We start from the raw sequence: 19,741 nt of genomic DNA, 5'->3' as shown, positions 1-19,741 counted from the left end.
TCCACAGGTCTAACAAACTATAGTAGCCTAAATGATGCTGAGTGGCACTTTTTACAGAATATTTCTTAATTATTCTTTTATTTTATTTTTATTTTTTCATTTTAAGTACCGTAATGATTTTAATGTAAATAGGGAACGTACGTCTATTGACTCACCCGTTTAATAGTAAATTCATTGTTCAATTTTCAGAAGCCCAATTAAACGGACTATTTTACTTTCAGTAGCCTATAATATTGACGTATATTATTCTAAATGTTACATATTAATATTTAGGAATATTATGAATGGTAATTGTGTTGCTTGAATGTGGTTTATTTGAAAACTGACGTAACATTATAAAGAAGTAGGCTAGTATAAAATCGATTTTATATTATTCTTTATTTTATATTAAGCCTAAATCGTTGAATTAGACAAACTTTCTTCTCGGTTCGGTCAGCCAGCTGAATAGTCACAAGTGTCATAGGTTTGAAGTGTTGGGCAGTCAGTGGTCAGTGTCAGTGAGCTCATTTGAACTTTAGACTTTAGGGGAGGGTTTGAACGTCGGAAATGGACTGTGAGGAAATACACACTTGAATAGTTTCGGTTATCTCACTGAACTAATTTTCTGAGTTTCGCTTAACTAAGCTTTAAAATGTTTGTGAAGGCCAGCTACCTATTTTGTTGAACTGTAGACTGCTTTATTGAGAGGGACGAGAAGAAAGAGCTGTGTGCGGACAACAGGTGAGACGGCATCTGATGAATCACCTCAGATCAGGTTAGATCCACTGACACTTATAAATAATAGCCTAGCCTACTTACAATTCTCGTAAAACATTTCGAGGAGGAGAAAAGATCATGTTCGATGTAATTTTATTTTCCAGACTTTAATCAGACGTAAATCGACACAGGCTACTAAGGCTAAACTACGAGCTTATTAAAATATTAAATAATTTGATAGTATAGCCTAATGTAAAATAGTACATACTGTGAATGTTTTGTTTTAAAAACAAATGTAAAAAGAGGAACACAAATGAGGAAGTGCTCGTTTTCCCCCCAATAGAAAACAAAATTATTCACGTTGCTATCCTTTTAAAGTTTTTTTTTTAAGGTTTTGATTATTATTATTTATAATAATATACTGAACTCCATTTAAGCATATCATGTTCCTTTCCCCCCACACAGATTTGAACATAGCCTAGAAAAGTGAATATAAGGAAGATGTTTTTCTATGGTTATGTAAGCCTCTTTAGTTTGGATCTTATCTAAATAGCTTCCCGGGGATCCGCCAGTATGTATGAGGGGAGCAGCAGTGGGCCCATCAGGACTGAGGAACAATTTAATACCGCTGTGGGAGAAGTAGCACTGCTCTCAGAAGAACCGAAAGATTCAGACTGTAAAGGCTCAGGCAGTAATGGAAGTAATTCAGATTCCCCTAAAAACAGGATAACAAGCCAATTCCGCTCAAATCTTGAAGAGCGATTCTCAAGACATGGTGCTCGACCCGTGTCTCCTGCGTTCAGCAGCGCCTCCTCGCGCAGATCCAGACTCCAGAAACAGCTGGAGGTCTCCAGTGAACCGGGCAGCAGCAGCAGCGCCTCCCGCAGACTATCAGTCGATGCTTCGGAGAAGGGCTCCCTCACGCCCGCCATGCGTAAGAAGTATTTAAAAGAGCTGCTTCTGAATAACAGATCTGGATTGTCAAGTATTTTATCATCCAAACACAAATCGTCAAAAGAGGAGGAGGATGAGGCACCGAATGGAGACACTTTAAACTGCGGCACGCTCTGGGCTTTGGATCCCATGGAGCACGCGTGGATGCTCTCTGTTGTGGATGGGAATTATGAGACCATAGTGGAATTTCTCGCAGAAGATCGCAGTTTATTGAGCAGAAAAGACTTTATTAGTGGTTTTACAGCTCTCCACTGGTTGGCAAAAAATGGAAAGGATGAGACACTGATTAAGCTTCTCAGGCATGCTGAAAAAGAGGGGCTGTCAGTGAATGTGAATTTGAGAGGCAGTGGAGGTCTGACGCCTCTCCACTTGGCTGCCATGCATGGCCAGTACATGGTTATGAAGATTTTGGTTGGTGCGTTCAGTGCCGATGTAGACATCATGGACTACAATGGGAAAAGAGCATGGCAGTATCTTAAAGATAACACACCAAATGAAATTAAGGAGCTTCTGGGAGCCTGTGATGATGAATACTTCTGGTTTTTGAATGTGAATAACAGTGCAAGTCAAGCACAAGCAGTTGAAGAACATGCTCAAGAAAATAGAGTCGAGGTGGACGGCTCAGGAGGAATTGTACGCCAGCGGTTCACATCATTTAAGAGGCTGTTGTATAACGTTGGTCTACTTGAAAAGATCTGAGACTAAAGCCAAAAGCATGTTTGTCAGGTCATTAGTGTTAAACACCAAATGTTTTTATTAGTAACAAGATTTGTATGGTAATATGACAACTATTTAACCTGACAAGTGTTGTGTACAGATTAATTTTAATATTTTTAATAAACCAAATTGCAAGGAACTTGGGAGACTTATTTTTTATAAATAATGTTTATCCTTGGTAAGATTGAGCCTAAATGCTCAGAGAAAGACAATGAAAGGTGTTGATAAAACTTGATTCTTGTGCAAGACGACAACCTTTTGCAGAACCAACAATTGGAAAACTTTTGACTATGGCATTTTGCTTTTTAAAAAAACAGAAGGATCCACATAATTCTGGTTCGATGACAAATCTTTTATTTAGGAAGGACATAACCAGAACATCTGTACAAAAGAGACTGTTGTTCCAGATAGCATGGCATCTCTCCAGCTCTGGATGAGTTGGTGGTCCTATGCACAAACAAATGCCTTTCAACTTATGTGTGCAAAATTCTGAATTAAATTTGTACAAATAAAGAGTCTGTAGGCTTACTATACGAGCTATAGCCATTAAATAAGCGCATTTAATTTCATATTTGTTAAAATATTATAATGTTATTTTTTGCCATATATGTTGATTATGAAAAGTGAACAGCACGTGTAAGATAGGATGCGCAATATTGGGAGACATGGAGTGGGTCAGACATGATTTTGACCACTTCATTCAGTTTTGTTTTGCAGAAAGCCTTTCTTTAAAGTGAATTTTGTTTTGTATAAATTCTATCTTAATTTTAATAAATTTTTCATCAACCAATTGATTACCAATTTAATAAATAAGAAGCAAATATAACAGACAATGTAATCATGATATGGAGGCGCTGGCGCACCACGGTCACTTGCATTGCACATGAACTGGAGCGCATCTCATCATAAATAAACCGAAACTCAGTGTATGCCTCACACAGACATGAGAAATGTATCTAAAGAAAGCTTGAAATATCTTTAAACGAAACAATTCAAAATTAAAAGAAATAGGCTACTCTCTGATTATGTAATCCATGATGTGCATTTCTCTCTATAGGCGCTTTCACTACGGAGATGGCGATCGTCAACTTCATCTTTGCAGTCGACACTAACAGAAAACACTAGTTTATTAATAAAAATCAATGCACGCGTGTCACCGGATTTACAAATGCACGCACCCATATTATGTCGAAATAACGAGATATTATGTTGAAATAACATTATTATTAATAATAAATCTTTAAAGGGATACTCCACCGTCTTTTCATATTAAACTATGTTATTCCCTTAACTAAGACGAGTGACACAAAACAAAACGTTGCGCTTTTCTAAGCGTGTAAAATGGATAACTATATTGTATGGCGGAATACCATAGCAAGTGCTTGTAAGCAATGGCGCCACCAGGGGGTGGCCAGGGGTGGCCGTGGCCACCCTTGGCCGACTCCTGGCCACCCCACTGGCCACCCCGCTGGCCAGTATAAATTTTAGTAGCATCAGTTATGCATTTCACCCCTAATGCACAGCCAGGCAGGCCGCTCTAGACCTTCCATCGCACACAGTAGCCAGTACTCCCCCGCCCATAGACTGTAAAAAAAATAGCCCCCGCCCCTCCGTCAATGCCGCTGTTGCGCCCTTTTACAGTCTATGTGTTGCGCGCTCAGACAGCAACAGCTCAGCGCGTGCCCGTCGGTCAACAATTTCAAAAGAAGTTAAGAAAGAAGACGAAGAAGACTACCGCGTCAGTTTGGGTGACAAAGTCATCTGAAGTCATTCCATAGCTTAATGTGAGGGACTGAAGTCTATTTAGGCCTACATCATTTAAGTTTATGGAAACTCGTTTTCGCTCCTCTGTGGCGGTCAATCATTCTCCATTCAGTATTCAAACAGCGCGCGCGCCTCTTCCGGTTGGATGCATGGTAAAACTCTCCAATATGATATATGCACATTATAATGCATTATCTGTAGATAAAAGGTTGTGGATTTGCATAAAATGACTTTATTTTGTTGGAGTTTGTTGCTGTTTTTAAACGACTCACTACCGTGTGCTTGTTAGATCACACACATCACAAGGACTATGGACACAATCGACATCAAACGCACAATAACTGGAATTTTTAAACTGTGAAACAAATGATCAATAAACTGTTGGACAGATACACTGTAGGATTTGTGCGCTCGACATTTCTTCGCTTTGTGCCGTGAACTTTATGCTCACTTGTGCAGCGCAGCGCTGCACACTGTGACTCCATGTTGCTTTGAGCACATCATTCTGCATCCGCGATGCGCATACGCGCTTTGTGTGCTCTGTTTTGAAGCATTTCATATTATCATGGTTTTGCGCACTGAAAGATTATTAAAAGCCTATATTTTTTATACCTAGCCTGCTCAATAGATTTTAAATAAGCATAATTTAATTGTATATTATTTCTTTGTAGTGTAGGCTATATAAATATATACACTTCTGAATTCTTGACATTAATATATAAATATAATATATTTGTGTCTGCCAGTATCTGCTTTTCCCCAGTAACTGTTTTGTTTGCAATAAATGTACACCTTATGCCAAATATAATTGCAAAATAAAACAGAATTGTTGTGCAACTCAAAATGTTAACTGTACTGTTATTAGTCTATGCATATTATATCATTAGTAACATTAAATATAACACAATAAACCATCATATAGTATATCAGTAGGAGTTTCTTTAAGTCTTTCTGATAGTTTTCTACAGGCCGGTTTACTACAACAGTAGAAAAAAAATCTGAAATTATGGTTCATAGTTTTGGTGTGCCACCCCAAGATTTTAAGTGGCCCCATCTGGCCACCCCCATGAAAAATTTCTGGAGGCGCCACTGCTTGTAAGATATTACTCCGCCAAGACGAAGTGCTTCCAAGCGCTTGCTATGGTATTCCGCCATACAATATAGTTATCCATTTTACACGCTTAGAAAAGCGCTACGTTTTGTTTTGTATCACCGTCCTAGGTCGAGTTACACTACGTATACGTATACCTGTATTCAGCAGACCACAAACACCTAAGAAAAAACACAGATAATCCAATCGTATTGAACATGATCAATATTTGGTTTAATTCATGTAAATATTTGAATTTAAACTCCTCCTTGTCACGTTTCAGTCCTATTTGGGGTAATGTTAATTTCAAACCAGGGAAATGTGATGCAGGATTTCGTATGTGGGCTGAGAAAGGGTTGAGAAAAGTGCAAGATATGTACAGTGAAGATGAAGTACTTATGTCTTTTACAGCAATATCAGCCAAGTATGACATTCCAAAAACCCACTTTTTCAAATATCTTCAACTTAGAAGCTTTATATCCTCATCTCAAAATCGTTCATTAGACATCCCGGCCATTTCCCCACTAGAGACAGCAATTTGAGGACATTGTTATGATAAAGGTTCAATCTCATCTTTGTATGACTTGTTTGTGTCTGGGTCTGATGAATCCTCAGAATCAAAATTAAGATTATGGAAAGAAGATATAGATGTCGAAATATCCCTAGAAGATTGGAATAAGGCATGTAAAAAGGCTCAGATGCAGACAGTCAACACTAGCTTGAAACTCATACAGTACAAATGGCTGATGCGTACATACATAACTCCTGCCAAGTTGCACAAGTTTAACGATAATATTCCTGATACCTGTATAAAGTGTGATGAGGCAAGAGGTACATTGTACCACTGTATATGGGAATGTATAAAAGTGAAACCCTTTTGGCAAGGTATTATTGATATGATTGACCAAATCTTATCTAAGAAACTACCACTGGATCCTAAGCTTTTTATCCTGGGTATATATCCTACCAGCCCCCCTGTACAGAGAAAAGAGGTCAGATTAATAGACGTGTATTTTACAAGCTAAACGTACAATTGCTCTTAATTGGAAAAATATTAATGAGCCAAGAATTGGAATGTGGGTTAAAGAAATGGCTTCAAATATGTCAATGGAAAAGATAACGTACATTGTTAAGAATAAACAAAATGCTTTTGAAGATGCCTGGAGACCTTTTAAGAACTTCTTAAGGCACAATGTTAATGTTGGTAATCTGCTACAGGAAGATCAAGCCCTGAGGGAATGAGAAGCATTATGATCTTCAAAATAGGAACGTGAAACTCTTCTTACCTGATCTAGGTATCTTTAAAAACACACACACACACACACACATCCTTTTTAGTTATTTTATTTTATTTTATCTGATTTTTTTTATTTTATTTTTCAATTTATTTTTCTCCTCCAGGGAGGAGTGGTGGGAGGGAGAACAGGGTATAAAATGTTTGCTGTGTTTTACATGATTGCTATTCATTATGTAATCTGTTGTGATATGCAAACTGAAAATGTAATAAATATATTGTTCAAAAAAAAAAATGGTCAGGTTTAAATCAGGCTCGGGCTCATAATCACAGTTTTGTGTCGGGCCGGGCCCGGACACAACGTGCACGGGCTCGGGTAGGGTCGGGCTTGATGTTTTTGGGGCCGATCAAAGCTCTACAGTGAATTACAGTGAGGTTATTGAATATTTTTCATAAATAAAAATCATAAAAATGATGCAAAAAGATATTTATCCAAAATAAGTGTTGTAGTATAACCATCAGGACAGCAGTGATGTGTGAACTGAATTTGGCGACAATACAGTGAATTACAGTAGTTATTGAATATTTTTAAAAATCATCAAAATTATACATTTACAATTGTCTATACAATTAAAAATATATATTTTTTGAAATAAGTATTGTAGTATAACCATCAGGACAGCAGTGATGTGTGAACTGAATTTGGCGACAATACAGTGAATTACAGTAATGTTATTAAATATTTTTAAAAATCATCAAAATTATACATTTACTAAATGCCCATGCAAAATCATTTTTTGTTAGTTTGGTGTGTTTGAGTGCTCATTGTTACAATTACACAGCAAAAATTCAGTGACATTTTGATTTGTGCATGGTAGAAAGCACACAGTGAACTCTGAGAAAACTATGCTTGAGCAAGCAGTTTGTGAATAGCTACTACAAATGATGCTCGTGAAAGAGACTGTGAACGCATTGAATAGGATATGTTTAGTTGGTGAATAGTATAGGCTACTATTACACAGCAGCGATAACGTTAAGCGCACCAGAATAAAATATTCAGAAGTAAAAAGCATAGCTGACTTACAGATTCAGTTAACATCCACAAATGAATAAGCGTGTCGATTCAGGGAGCAGTGCAAAGTGCCCGTGCAAAATCAGTTTTTGTGGGTCGGTATTTAAAAGTCCGTCGTTTAAGAAAGGAAAATTAAAAAGATATCCGGCCGTGTTATTCTGTCATGTTTTCTCCCTTTCTTTCCAAACCGCCACAAACGCCAGGACTCTCCTTTCATTCCAGAATGCAATAAATCCGCTCAACCAAACACAGCGCACCATTCCACGCATTGTAAACAGTAACGGTGGCGCTTTGAATACACCTGGCATCCTAGTTTTCCTTATCTACTTTGTACTTCAACAAACAAAAAAAAAAAAAAATACATTTGACGGCATTGATGAACCTGTGGTGGTTTCTGCCATAGGGAAGAAACGTACGCCATCGAAATCTAATCGTTTACGTGAGGAGATTAAAGTCCCCATGAAATAAAAATTTACCCTATTTACTTTGTTAGCGCATATTACTAGTCTTGTGGTGAACAATTAATCCGTGCAAGAAAATATTTAAAAAAAAAATTTTTTACCATGGTAATCTTTAATCAAAATCTGAAAATGCCCCTCCCCTCTGCATTGGAGGACCTTCTCTGATGACGTAGGTTTGAGGAATTGGTTTGGGCAACGCTTAACCACTCCCCTCAAACCGTTAGTCTATGGTCTGGCTGCAGACTGTGGGCGAGTGGAGCTCCACTCACAGACAGGAAATACGTCACCTCCACTTGGAAAATTCGCGGGGTTTTTACATTCCACATACTTCGCTGTGGGGAAATATAAGCGATTTTCTCCCTTTCTATTCAGGTATTAATTCTAATGATTTTTTTAAATATAATGTTGTATAATGTTTGTAGAGTGTGCAGGTGTGAGTATTATATCGATTGCTTGTTAATTTAAATGTTTTAAAGTTCTTTAGTTAAGAGATGCACGAACGCAAATCTCCATTTTGAGCAGTAATGGCGCGAGACCACAAGTTATTACGTTAGATAACATTTTAGTGTTGGTGTGTTGTATGAATGTTTGTATTTATTGTTTAATTCTGTTTATTTAGTGCTGATTGTTGATTCACGGGTATTGAGAAGTGTAAATGTGAAGAGAATTTGAGGAATCTAACGTTATGCATTTTCAGTTAAAACAATTAACCCCATTTTTTCGCATAGAAAAAAAACCCTATACAAACTTAAATGGTTGTAATTCAAGAATGCTTTGGAATATAGACATATGGTTGGTCTTGTTTTTAAGAAGACATTTGCCAGATTATTGTAAAGTGAAATAAACTATGAAAGTGAAACAGAAAAAAAGTTATATAAGTTGAGTTGAGTTTATGAAAATATAGAATTTAAAAATATAATTATTTATATTTTATATAATATATATATATATATATTTATATATTACAAAATATATTTTACTCTAAAACTGCTAGAAAATTAAAGCCAACAATCTAAACAAGTTGTGTTCCAAATTTTATGTTGATATCTCCAAAAATGAGCTTTCAGTAAGATTTTATTTGAGCGCAGTACCAAACTTTTTCACTAGATGGACAGCCAGCTTCCTTACTGACCATATAAGGGCGTCTCCATTTTCATATATGTTTTGAGTGATCTGAACCATGTATTTCCATAATTTCATACAATTTATGAAGTATACATCCTATTCAGAAATAGTATGGGTGTTTTGACAGTATTTGATTTGATTTCAACCTCTAATAAACATAAAAAGAGCACATATGTGCGTTATAGCTCGCTGCCGCTGCGTGTCACATAACAAATCGAGAATCCATAATATTTTTCTTTATATTCTTAACATTTTCAGACCTTTTTTTCTCATAAAATTTAATTGGTGTTATCTTTTAAACTCTTGGCATGAAAACAAACTGAGGTTTCTACCAATCTTTCATGATTTTTCATGTTTATTTCTATTTCAAAATAAAGGCCTAAACACACCTAATGGATATGAAATATTCTTGTTGCAAATTGATAAATTACTGCTCCTCTGTAATTTATTTTAAAAAACAGCCACCAAATATGAAAACTAGAGATTGTAAACTTCCAAATGATAGTTTGTCAATATTACTTTAGGTTTTTACTAAGATATTATTGTTCTAAATATATATGGGCAGACATCCCACCTGTGGTACGGTGACAGTTAACTAACTTTGTACGGTAGCTGCTAACGTTACACGGTTTACAAATCTGAGAGCGCGGATTAGGAACTCGTGGGTACGGTACGGTTTATTAATCCGTGGGCACGATTTGTTAAACTGAGGGAACAGGTTTAAGAATTTGTGAGTACAGTTTATAAACTGAGGGGACGGATTGAGTTTTTTTCTGTTTTTTGACTGTTTTCATTCACGTTTTCTGTCCTATTTTTTTGTTCTATTATTCTGTTGTTTTACTTTTTTGTTTCAGGGCAAATTTCAAACAGATGCAGATTACCATGCCGTGCTGTGGGGCATTACCACTGCCCCCACTGTTCACGGACAGTTATACGAAGAGTGGACATGGAAAGACATTTGGTCTTATGTTATAATCAGCTGACCTCACAGTCTATGCAGCCTGACCTGCCTCGTGCCACTCCATCAGCCGAGCCTGACTTGCATCGTGACACTCCATCAGCCGAGCCTTACCTGCCTTGTGCCACTCCATCAGCCGAGCCTTACCTGCCTCGTGCCACTCAATCAGCCGAGCCTTACCTGCAACGTGCCACTCCATCAGCCGAGCCTTACCTGCCTCGTGCCACTCAATCAGCCGAGCCTTACCTGCAACGTGCCACTCCATCAGCCGAGCCTTACCTGCAACGTGACACTCCATCAGCCGAGCCTTACCTGCCTCGTGCCACTCCATCAGCCGAGCCTTACCTGCATCGTGACACTCCATCAGCCGAGCCTTACCTGCATCGTGCCACTCCATCAGCCGAGCCTTACCTGCCTCGTGCCACTCCATCAGCCGAGCCTTACCTGCATCGTGCCACTCCATCAGCCGAGCCTTACCTGCAACGTGACACTCCATCAGCCGAGCCTTACCTTCATCGTGCCACTCCATCAGCCGAGCCTTACCTTCATCGTGCCACTCCATCAGCCGAGCCTTACCTGCATCGTGCCACTCCATCAGCCGAGCCTTACCTGCCTCGTGCCACTCTATCAGCCGAGCCTTACCTGCATCGTGCCACTCTATCAGCCGAGCCTTACCTGCCTCGTGCCACTCTATCAGCCGAGCCTTACCTGCATCGTGCCACTCTATCAGCCGAGCCTTACCTGCAACGTGCCACTCTATCAGCCGAGCCTTACCTGCATCGTGCCACTCTATCAGCCGAGCCTTACCTGCCTCGTGCCACTCCATCAGCCGAGCCTGGGCCATCACAAGACCACTTGTATGCACGGCAACCGGTGCAGGGTGCAGCAGAGGTTTATGGGAAGTCTGTCAGGTGTCCTCATTGCAATCTTAGTCTCCTCAAGAAGAATTATAACACACACCTCTTGAGGAGACATGCTGATTTGTCTCACGACATCACTCAGGCCTGTCATCTGCGGAGTGTTACTGTCGATGAGACAAATGGCATATTTTCTGTGCAAAAAACTGGACATGGGTTTTCTGTGCCAGTCCATGTCCAGAGAAAAACATGGGGAACAATACATCAAGTTAGATGTGAGCTAGAGGAATGTGTGCAGTATCAGTTTTTGGCTCAGCGGAGTGGATTAAGCTACAGTTTGTGCTCTCACATTCGCTCTGTAGACTACTATAGCGAGATCGCTGCAGAGACATTTCTCGGAGAAGACGTCCTGAGGGATATGATTGCAGCAAAATTTTTTGGAGAGGCAAAAGCTGCTAAATGTGTGAAGAGGCAAAAGGCTGCTTGTGCAGCGCATGTTCCTCTTTGTGTGCCTGTGGACTTTGGTGGTTCTCCATCACAAATATGCCTGTCGATCCATGAGCCAGACATTCATAGTTTTAGCCGACTTGGGAGGACAATGGTCACCTACAACACTCAAAGGAACACCTGGCATTGTCCCTGCACGAAGCCACGGACATCTTGTCCACACATAAACATCTCAAAGTGGCATCTTTTTCAAACCCAAAGAGACCTCTTCAAGTCAGAGGTGCCCACAACACCGAGCTCAGAGGGTTGCAGTCTCCTGGACAACACTGGTATCAAGAGAAGTGTGCAGTACATTTTCAAAGAAAAAAAAATCCCAGAAACACTGCCAAAAGAAGTTACAACACCGAGAATGAAGATTGAATACCCAAAGCAGTTCTTTCCTCTTGAGACAGCGTGCCAGTTATGCCTTGGACATCCTGCACTTGCAGAGGCTGTACTCGTTACCAAAAAAGCTAGGATTGTCAGCATGATGGGCTTGATAGAAAGTAAGTCAAAGAAGCATAGCTAATGTAAAGAGCAATTGTGATCAGTGATGTGATGGGTTGACATCAATGTGATTTGTGTTTCACAGACATTTCAACATACCATAGGATATGTCCACAGTGCAACATGGTGTATAGGTACCAGGAGTGGAAAGATGGTCTTCACAACTTTGATAACCATATTTTTCTCACCCTTGAACTTTGTGTGTTTCTCAGAGAAAATGTTACTGTGAGTATTAATCTTTTCTCCTTAAGATTACTTGGCTATGGGCTATATGTACATGGAACATTACACCGTTTTTATTTATTTTTATTTTGAAGTTTCTATCCTTAAGCAACAAGAACATTTGTCTCTGTCTATCTCAGACGTATTTGTGTTTGCTCCACACTTTAGAACCATGTGTCTGTGTCAAGAGTTGTGGATTCATTGGAGGGGTTAAGAGGAGAGAAGTTTCCACCCAGGACTGTCATATTTCACGCCTATTGCCACTTTGAGGCTTTGTGCGACACAGACTACACTTACTCCTGTGTCAACTGTGGATTTTACCCCCCTGTGGTAGTCATGGATTTACACAGGAAAGGGGTTTTCAAGCTGGCAGGTAAGTGATATTGTGATTATTTTGTGTGTTTACAGTGCAGAAGTGTTGCTTTTGCCTAATGGTGTGATTCATTACAGTCAGTGACCTCAAAGCACCCCCTGATGACTTCAACGGTGAACATGACATTGAGAGTTTTTGGAATTCTGTTCATCTTGCGACGATAAGTCGTGGTTTTTTCCAAAGTGAGTTATGGTGATTACTAAATTTCATCAGATTCATTGTGTAAACACAATGTGGATTAAAAATAATGCATCACATTTTGTAGGCAGTGCAAACAACCCTTTCACTGTCAGTCCAAGCTACGAACACTGGGCACCCTGGATTGGGAGTGAAACGCGTCGAAGTGGCACTGTTCTTAACACAGAGTTCAAAAAAGTGAGAACATGCCCCTCTTCAACTGAAGCACAGCTGAGCAGTGTTACTGAGGACCATCTGATTGATGAGTTGGCAAAACAAAAGGTGATGTTGCCATGTGATGAAGCTCTCTGGGTTTGAAGGATAAGAAGGTGTCCAGTAAATGTTCTGTTTACAGTTTGTCATAAATATTATCAGGTTGGAGTTGTGAGAAAATTGTGCAAAGCCTGCAACATCGACACCAAGGGCTCCCGCCTTGATCTCATAACAAGACTGAAGGAGAACATGAAGAGCAGACAAACATATGACAAGGTCTTCCAAAGCATATGGGGTGCATCTGGTAAGTTTGTGTCGCTCTGTAAACTATGGTATTAAGTTGTTGTAAGTTACACACTTCACAATCTTTTCAATCTTTAATTTTAGGTGGATGGTCTGTAATACTTTGCCCACATGGCATTGTATACAGCATCAAATTTAATCTACGCGCTGAAAGTCCCAGGGACTTTGCAGACCTGTTACTCTCCTGGAAGCACTTTCCAAATGTCTGTGTTTATGATTTCGCAAGAGGTTTGGCGACACACACCAATTTGCGGGTTCCTCATTCACTGCCTTTCCAGCCTTTTGAGGGCAGACTGTCTGAGCCCACAGAAGAGAATGTGAAGGCTGCCAGGGATGGAAAATTGCTGGTATCACTGCCATGGCTACATGAAAGTGTGCACTGTGGGGAGGATAATGCTCATCCGGTCACTGGATCATCTGAGCACTATGTCTTATATGACCGCTTCCATGAGCAGAATGCCACAGATCCAAAGGACATACTACGCAGGATCCAACTTGTCCCTGAGCTGAAAGGGTGGTTGAATAGCCAAGTTGCTGAGCAGTTCTTTGCCAAAATGCGTAAAAGCAACTACTTCTTCAATAACATGACTCCATCAACCCATGCATTTCTTATGAGAAGTGTTATCCATCGTCATAACACCTCCACAATTAGAGCACTTCGGGAGAGGCAGTTAAATTCTGGATGTCGGCTTGAACTTCTAAACACCATCACCTTGTCTACTTTGGGACAAGCTGTCATAGGTGATGCATCAAAACGACGAAGCACAACTGTGGTGGCTCAGGCATCTTCAGCAACAAGTAAATTGCTTTAACATTAATCATCATGCATATGCATATTCTAGTCATTTAATTGGTTCATAACATCAAATGTTGCTGTACTCAAAACCTTAAGGATCTCAACTCACTCCAGCCGAGCCGAGGTCAACTGAAAGCATAGCTGCACAACCACCCACTGATGAAGCACCAACACAAAGTGAGCACTATGAATATGAGCTGAAATAACTAATGCCTACTAACTGGGAAGAGTGTAATTTTGGGGATAGGTGAATGCTTTCAGATCAAATGCAGTGAGATTAATGTATATTAGCACTAATAAGACTAACTGTTTCATTTTTCTTGAAGATGTTGGCCCTTCGCAACATTGTGGGCAGCATTGTGCAACACTTACTGCCATCAGCAACCTCAGGCCCTGCAGAACAATGTGGGCAGCTGGAGGAGATCATCCCCTCCAGGAACAGCTGGTACATAAATGCATAGCTTATTTGACAGAATTTAATTTCTTCTTCTTCCATTGAAGTAATTAAAGGATTTTGTTGATATTATTATTATTATTATTATTATTATTATTATTATTATGTAATGCTACTTTTAATTTGTCTTACTTGTAGGTCAGCTATGTTCTGGATGAGGGTAGGCCTGCCAATGAAATTCTGGTTAAGGATGGCCCTACATGTTTGACCAGGGAGAACCTGTTAACTTTAGGTCTAAACAGGGAAATGGACTCAGTGGTGAGTGAAAGACTTTGTTGGAATGTTAAAGTACTCAATATGTTTTAATTATTGTATTGTAAATACAGTAAAAAACATTAAATCATATGAACAGGTGGGAAATGCTTGTCTGAGGCTTGTTAAGGAGATAGTCGAGTTACAGGTACGTATACACATGTATAAACCAAGCGGCAACCTCCCCGTCTCTCCCTTGAAACCAACACGGAAGTGAGTTAAACTGCAATTCGTTGACTGGCCGCTTGAGGCTGTTGTCAGAAGTGAGTCAAATCTGTATCTCCCCCATGTTAAAGTCCCCGTGAACCGGAAGTTGCAAACGACTTTTCTCCAGTGTTATGACGTATTTCCCAGTGAAACGGAATATTGAACAGAGGGCAGGGTTTTACTCTAGCGCTCCTCCTCTCCATCTCTGCTCATAGCAGACTAACGGTTTGAGGGGAGTGGTTAAGCGTTGCCCAAACCAATTCCTCAAACCTACGTCATCAGAGAAGGTCCTCCAATGCAGAGGGGAGGGGCATTTTCAGATTTTGATTAAAGATTACCATGGTAAAATTTTTTTTTTTTAAATATTTTCTTGCACGGATTAATTGTTCACCACAAGACTAGTAATATGCGCTAACAAAGTAAATAGGGTCAATTTTGATTTCATGGGGACTTTAAAATGACCAACTTTACAGCAGAAAAAAACGTGTTTAAAGCCTGGTGTCTGTATGTGGATTTGGTCTATACAGCTAATTTTGCCCTTCATAACAACTGTGAGGGGGGTGAATTATTTTATAACTCGTCCGTTTAGTTGATTAATATTTAAATTTAAGGGTGTGGCCAAGCCACTTGAGTGACAGATGGATTGCCGCTGTCAGTGCTAGCCGTTTGTCTGCTGTTACTAGCCGTCACTTCACCTCAGCAATGTTAGCTGCTGAACTTGCCATCTCTGCAGTGTTTGTGCTTTTTTTCGGGATTATTATTTCATACAATTTAATACTTGGGTAACGTTACAAAGCCCACGTCTTTGGATTCCGTCGTTATCGTTCGAGAGAACAACCAGCGCTGTATTTCAGTTGTTTTCCTCTGTGAACATGCACTAATGGATGTCTGACAATTTCGTTGCTTTTTGGGGTTTTCAAATTTAAAACGTCAATAAATGCTCGTTCGTTCTGCTCCCATGGAACAGATGGATTATAATATGCTTATGTAGGTTACCGTCAGATGAAATCATGCGGGCGTCGGCGCTTTCTCCGTCCGTGAATGAGCGCGGATTTTCTAGCGCATTTACTTGCACTTCAAAGGCAATATATCTATGGTTTAACGGTTAAACCATAACCCATTTGAGAGATGGCCAACATCAGAATTTAAAATGGACTGAATAAGCTCTCTACGAACTTGAGCGATGCCGCGCTGACGGACCATGAAAGAGTGACGGACATGTATAAATCACTGTCACACACAAACACTCTCGAAGTAATACACAGTCTCACTTGTAGCCATGTCTTTTAACTATTATAATATTTCGAAGGGCAAAAATAGGAACGTTTAATTGGCTTTACATCATCAGCTAACTCGATCACGTCGAGCTAGGTGATTTCAGATAGCCAGGCTCCTCAGCTCCACTCACGCGCCCCGCCTGTTTGTCTATTTTCTGTTATCCGGGAGTGACGCAAGGCCAAGATGGCGACGGCCGGCTCCGCCCACTTTAGGCTTCAAAATTGCTCTTCAGAAACCTACGGGTGACGTCACGGACACTACGTCCATATTTTTTTACAGTCTATGGTATAAACGTATATTTTAGAGGGACCTATGTGAGCTCTGTGCAGTACAACAAAGTCAGTTGTCTTTCTGTAGGGGAAAAATGTCTTTATTATGGACCTCCACATCCCCCCAACATGGCTCCCACCCTTGAGTTGTGACCCTCTAGGCAGTCTTCCTGTAAGTACCTACCCATTTGTACAGTCAACCCTCTACGCACACCTTGGCAATAGAATCGTCATTGGCTAGTGATTAAAAATTTGAATTTTCTAATAGTCGCCCAGAGTGAAATTAATTTGCATATGCGAGTGATTTGATCGCATTGTAGAGGGTTAACAGCAATAATTAAACTGATTTGAATTAACAGCATAACTTGCTTTCTTTTAAGGTCGACTCCACCGAGAAAGATGCACTTATATTCCCGCTGTGGACACAAGGCCATTTTTTGCTATGTGTAAGTAATGCATGCTTTCAAAGAAAGTTTGTCAAGCTATACTGTTGATGTGGAAAAGAAGCATATGAAGATTTCTTTTTACAACGCTTATTGGGATATTACACATGAAAGGTTTACTCATTGCCAAGAAAATTCTCATAGGTGATGATGCCACTCAAAAGAGGAATACTGTTCCTCGATTCGCTGTTTGCACAGTGGGAACAAGGCTTTGGCTACAAGCCCTACCGAGACATATTGAGGTTACAACACAATGATATATTTCGGCAGTCACGTTCCCCTGACGTTGCCCACATTAATGCAACTACAATTTTGGCAGTCGTGTTCTTCTGACTTGCCCACGTTTATATACATGTACTCTCGGCAGTCGCGTTCCTTTGACTTGTCAAGGCTGCTTGCACAAACTTCATAGTTATAGTACCTCACGTTCAGAGGATGTAAGCATTGTTGGCATTTCATGTTCAACCAATTTCTTAATTTTATTCTGCATTTCTGAAACGGTTTGTGTTCCCCAGCTGAATTGTACTGTGTGTATTTAAATTGTAAGTATTCTTCGTAACACTGTCTTGATTTTTATCAGGGCTGTTGCACAAAAGCTCATGCCCGGGCCATGGGAAGAACAGTCAGGCCTGGATGTTGAGGTAATAATCATTTGCAATCATTTGCAATGAAAATGCACAAGAACATTGTATAAGGTTGATAGTCATTGTAAATTATTCATAATGGGTGTTCTTTCTTCAAACAGGGGCTACCCCTACAACATTTTGGGATTGACTGTGGATTATTTATGGTTATGGTGAGTTGCCAAGCTTATTTTCAGGATGTTTAGTGATGTCCACACAACATCCATTGTCCATTTTTATTCATCTTGGTTAATTTATGCTCATACAAATGACATGCCAGCATAACAGCCTTTCTGCCTTTACAGTATACCTGGTACATAACTATGGAGGCAGCATTTGATTTCACCAACGTAAGTGCAGTCTTGGTGTTGACAAAGATGTTTAATGTTAATTGTGGTGAATTACATTACAACTGTTCTTATCTTCAGTCTGACATGCCATATCTGAGGAGTTGGTGGTGCAAGGTTTTGCTGGAGAACCTTGAAATTGAGGGGTATGGTTTGTGAAATGAAAAGTAGTACATTAATAGATACTACTGTCAAAGTGGGAAAGCATGATGAACATATTTGGTCAATGTCAATTACAGACATGGTCGAAGATTTGCACATTTTACAGAGGAAGGCAAGAAGATGGGGGATGGGAGTCTGCTGCCTGTCTTTCGTGTCCCTAGGAAAAGGAGACACAGCACTTTGGTAATATTTCAGTAAAAAGTAATGAAAGGAGCATGTATAAATGTGCAGCTGTTTCTTAAATGATCTGTTTTTCTATGTTTTACTTTTTGAAGGTACCTACACTCCCAGCAAAGATCAAAAGGGTTTCACAGGATGGTGCAGTGGCCACTGACATTTTGCAGGCATGTGTTCATATTCACTTTAATGTTGATGAAATGGCTTGCAATGACTCCATATTAAATCATGTTTCAAATCTACAGTTGCCTGATGACATTCTTCAGAGGATCCTTGTCTTCGTAGTTCTAGAAGACGTCTGCTCTGCAATCCTGAGGCTGGCTCTGGCATGCCAGACATTTAACAACATTGTCAGCCAGGAGCATTTTCAGCAGGAGGCACACTTCAGATGGCTTGATAGTGAGTTTAATAAAAGTGTGGTTGCCCCATCTTGTTTTTTGTCTAAACAATTAGGCTAGGTTAATCTCACTCTCTTCCATTTCCCTAACTTGAAACTTTTTACAGTTAAAGATTTGTTCATTTATTGTCTGAATTGTGTGACTGTCATTGTCATTTTGATATTGAACAGGTGTAGTGAATTGGGAAAGACTTTCAAAGAGACACCGGCAAAGCTACAGAAAGCCGTACACCATCTCTAGATGCAGCCGTCTACAATGCAGCCAGCTTTACAAAGACTGTGGGTCTGGCTACCAGGGAAATGGACAACGGGGAGTGCTTGTGGGGTTTTACTCCTCAGATGACAAACCTGGCTACTGTAGCTGGGATTGTTTTTTGGCCGATGGAGGTCTTGAAGAGTGAAGTGTGTGTGTGTGTGTGTGTGTGTGTGTGTGTGTGTGTGTGTGTGTGTGTGTGTGTGTGCGCGCGTGTGTGCGCAATGTGTCTGAGTGTGTGTGTGTGCAATGTGTCTGATGAAACAATTTGTCACTTTTTTGTAGTTCAAGTGTGTTGTCAATATATATATATTTTACCTTTTCTTTAAAAAAAACAATTAAATTAACTGGAAATTATTCTTCATTATTTTACTGTGGTTGATTTGTATGTTATTTTGCTGTAAATACAAAATTCTGATTAATTATTTCATATTTTAACAATTTTACAGTATGGTCCCTTGCAGTTGTGTTGTCAAAATAATTTAAGATTTTTGTTTTTTTTTTACATAAAAACAATTAACTTAATGTGTGGAAATTATTCTTCATTCTTTTACATTGGTTGATTTGTACATGTTACATGTCTGAAATTATTTTTACTAGTATTATTAAATAATATTAAATATATAATATTATATTTTAAAAAGACATAAAACGTAAAAGCTTAGTATACCGCTTCGATATTTTGCGTGAAGATTAGGTCATTTATACATTTATAATAATCGTTTATATATCCGCTCGGCGCAGTGGAGGTGACGTATTTCCGCTATTGAGTGGAGCTCCACTCGCCCCGTAAGTCTGCAGCCAGACCCTATTGGGTTCACGGGGACTTTAAAGTCCCCGTGAACCGGAAGTTGCAAACGACTTTTCTCCAGTG

At 39.6% G+C, this 19,741-nt stretch overlaps 3 protein-coding genes across 3 annotated transcripts; all 3 read left to right on the top strand.

The window, feature by feature from the left end:
• The first annotated feature begins 542 nt into the window (after window positions 1–542).
• Window positions 543–3,160, top strand: sowahd (sosondowah ankyrin repeat domain family d). The gene is made up of 2 exons (XM_081382479.1): window positions 543–720; window positions 1,162–3,160. Exon 2 carries the CDS (start codon window positions 1,270–1,272, stop codon window positions 2,347–2,349), a length of 1,080 nt encoding a protein of 359 aa, XP_081238605.1. The 5' UTR covers window positions 543–720; window positions 1,162–1,269; the 3' UTR covers window positions 2,350–3,160.
• LOC308700463 (uncharacterized protein) lies at window positions 591–11,943 on the top strand (the record flags this gene model as incomplete). The annotated part of the gene is made up of 2 exons (XM_081382097.1): window positions 591–754; window positions 9,968–11,943. Exons 1-2 carry the CDS (start codon window positions 736–738, stop codon window positions 11,941–11,943), a joined length of 1,995 nt encoding a protein of 664 aa, XP_081238223.1. The 5' UTR covers window positions 591–735.
• Window positions 11,944–12,016: 73 nt separating this feature from the next.
• LOC308700746 (HMG domain-containing protein 3-like) lies at window positions 12,017–19,390 on the top strand. The gene is made up of 20 exons (XM_081382510.1): window positions 12,017–12,146; window positions 12,312–12,516; window positions 12,594–12,698; window positions 12,782–12,975; window positions 13,069–13,210; window positions 13,294–14,007; window positions 14,102–14,182; window positions 14,332–14,450; window positions 14,598–14,717; window positions 14,812–14,859; window positions 16,554–16,637; window positions 16,846–16,911; window positions 17,489–17,549; window positions 17,654–17,704; window positions 17,837–17,881; window positions 17,960–18,024; window positions 18,118–18,223; window positions 18,316–18,384; window positions 18,463–18,616; window positions 18,786–19,390. The coding sequence occupies exons 1-13, from the start codon at window positions 12,045–12,047 to the stop codon at window positions 17,546–17,548; spliced, it is 2,040 nt and encodes a 679-aa protein (XP_081238636.1). The 5' UTR covers window positions 12,017–12,044; the 3' UTR covers window position 17,549; window positions 17,654–17,704; window positions 17,837–17,881; window positions 17,960–18,024; window positions 18,118–18,223; window positions 18,316–18,384; window positions 18,463–18,616; window positions 18,786–19,390.
• The last annotated feature ends 351 nt before the right edge of the window (window positions 19,391–19,741 follow it).

The sequence above is a fragment of the Scardinius erythrophthalmus genome, assembly GCF_964197995.2.
Source record: "Scardinius erythrophthalmus genome assembly, chromosome: 13".
Lineage (NCBI taxonomy): Eukaryota > Metazoa > Chordata > Actinopteri > Cypriniformes > Leuciscidae > Scardinius > Scardinius erythrophthalmus.
Note: the sequence above shows the minus strand (reverse complement) of the source record. Positions and strands in the feature narration are given on the sequence as shown.

What these genes read in the sequence shown, in the direction of transcription:
- sowahd (XM_081382479.1), top strand. Translation starts at nt 1,270, where the DNA reads ATGTATGAGGGGAGCAGCAGTGGGCCCATCAGGACTGAGGAACAATTT.
- LOC308700746 (XM_081382510.1), top strand. Translation starts at nt 12,045, where the DNA reads ATGGTGTATAGGTACCAGGAGTGGAAAGATGGTCTTCACAACTTTGAT. An exon ending in TGATGAAGCACCAACACAAA is followed by an intron (nt 14,183 to 14,331) that starts GTGAGCACTATG and finishes TTTTTCTTGAAG; the next exon opens with ATGTTGGCCCTTCGCAACAT. An exon ending in ACCCTCTAGGCAGTCTTCCT is followed by an intron (nt 16,638 to 16,845) that starts GTAAGTACCTAC and finishes CTTTCTTTTAAG; the next exon opens with GTCGACTCCACCGAGAAAGA.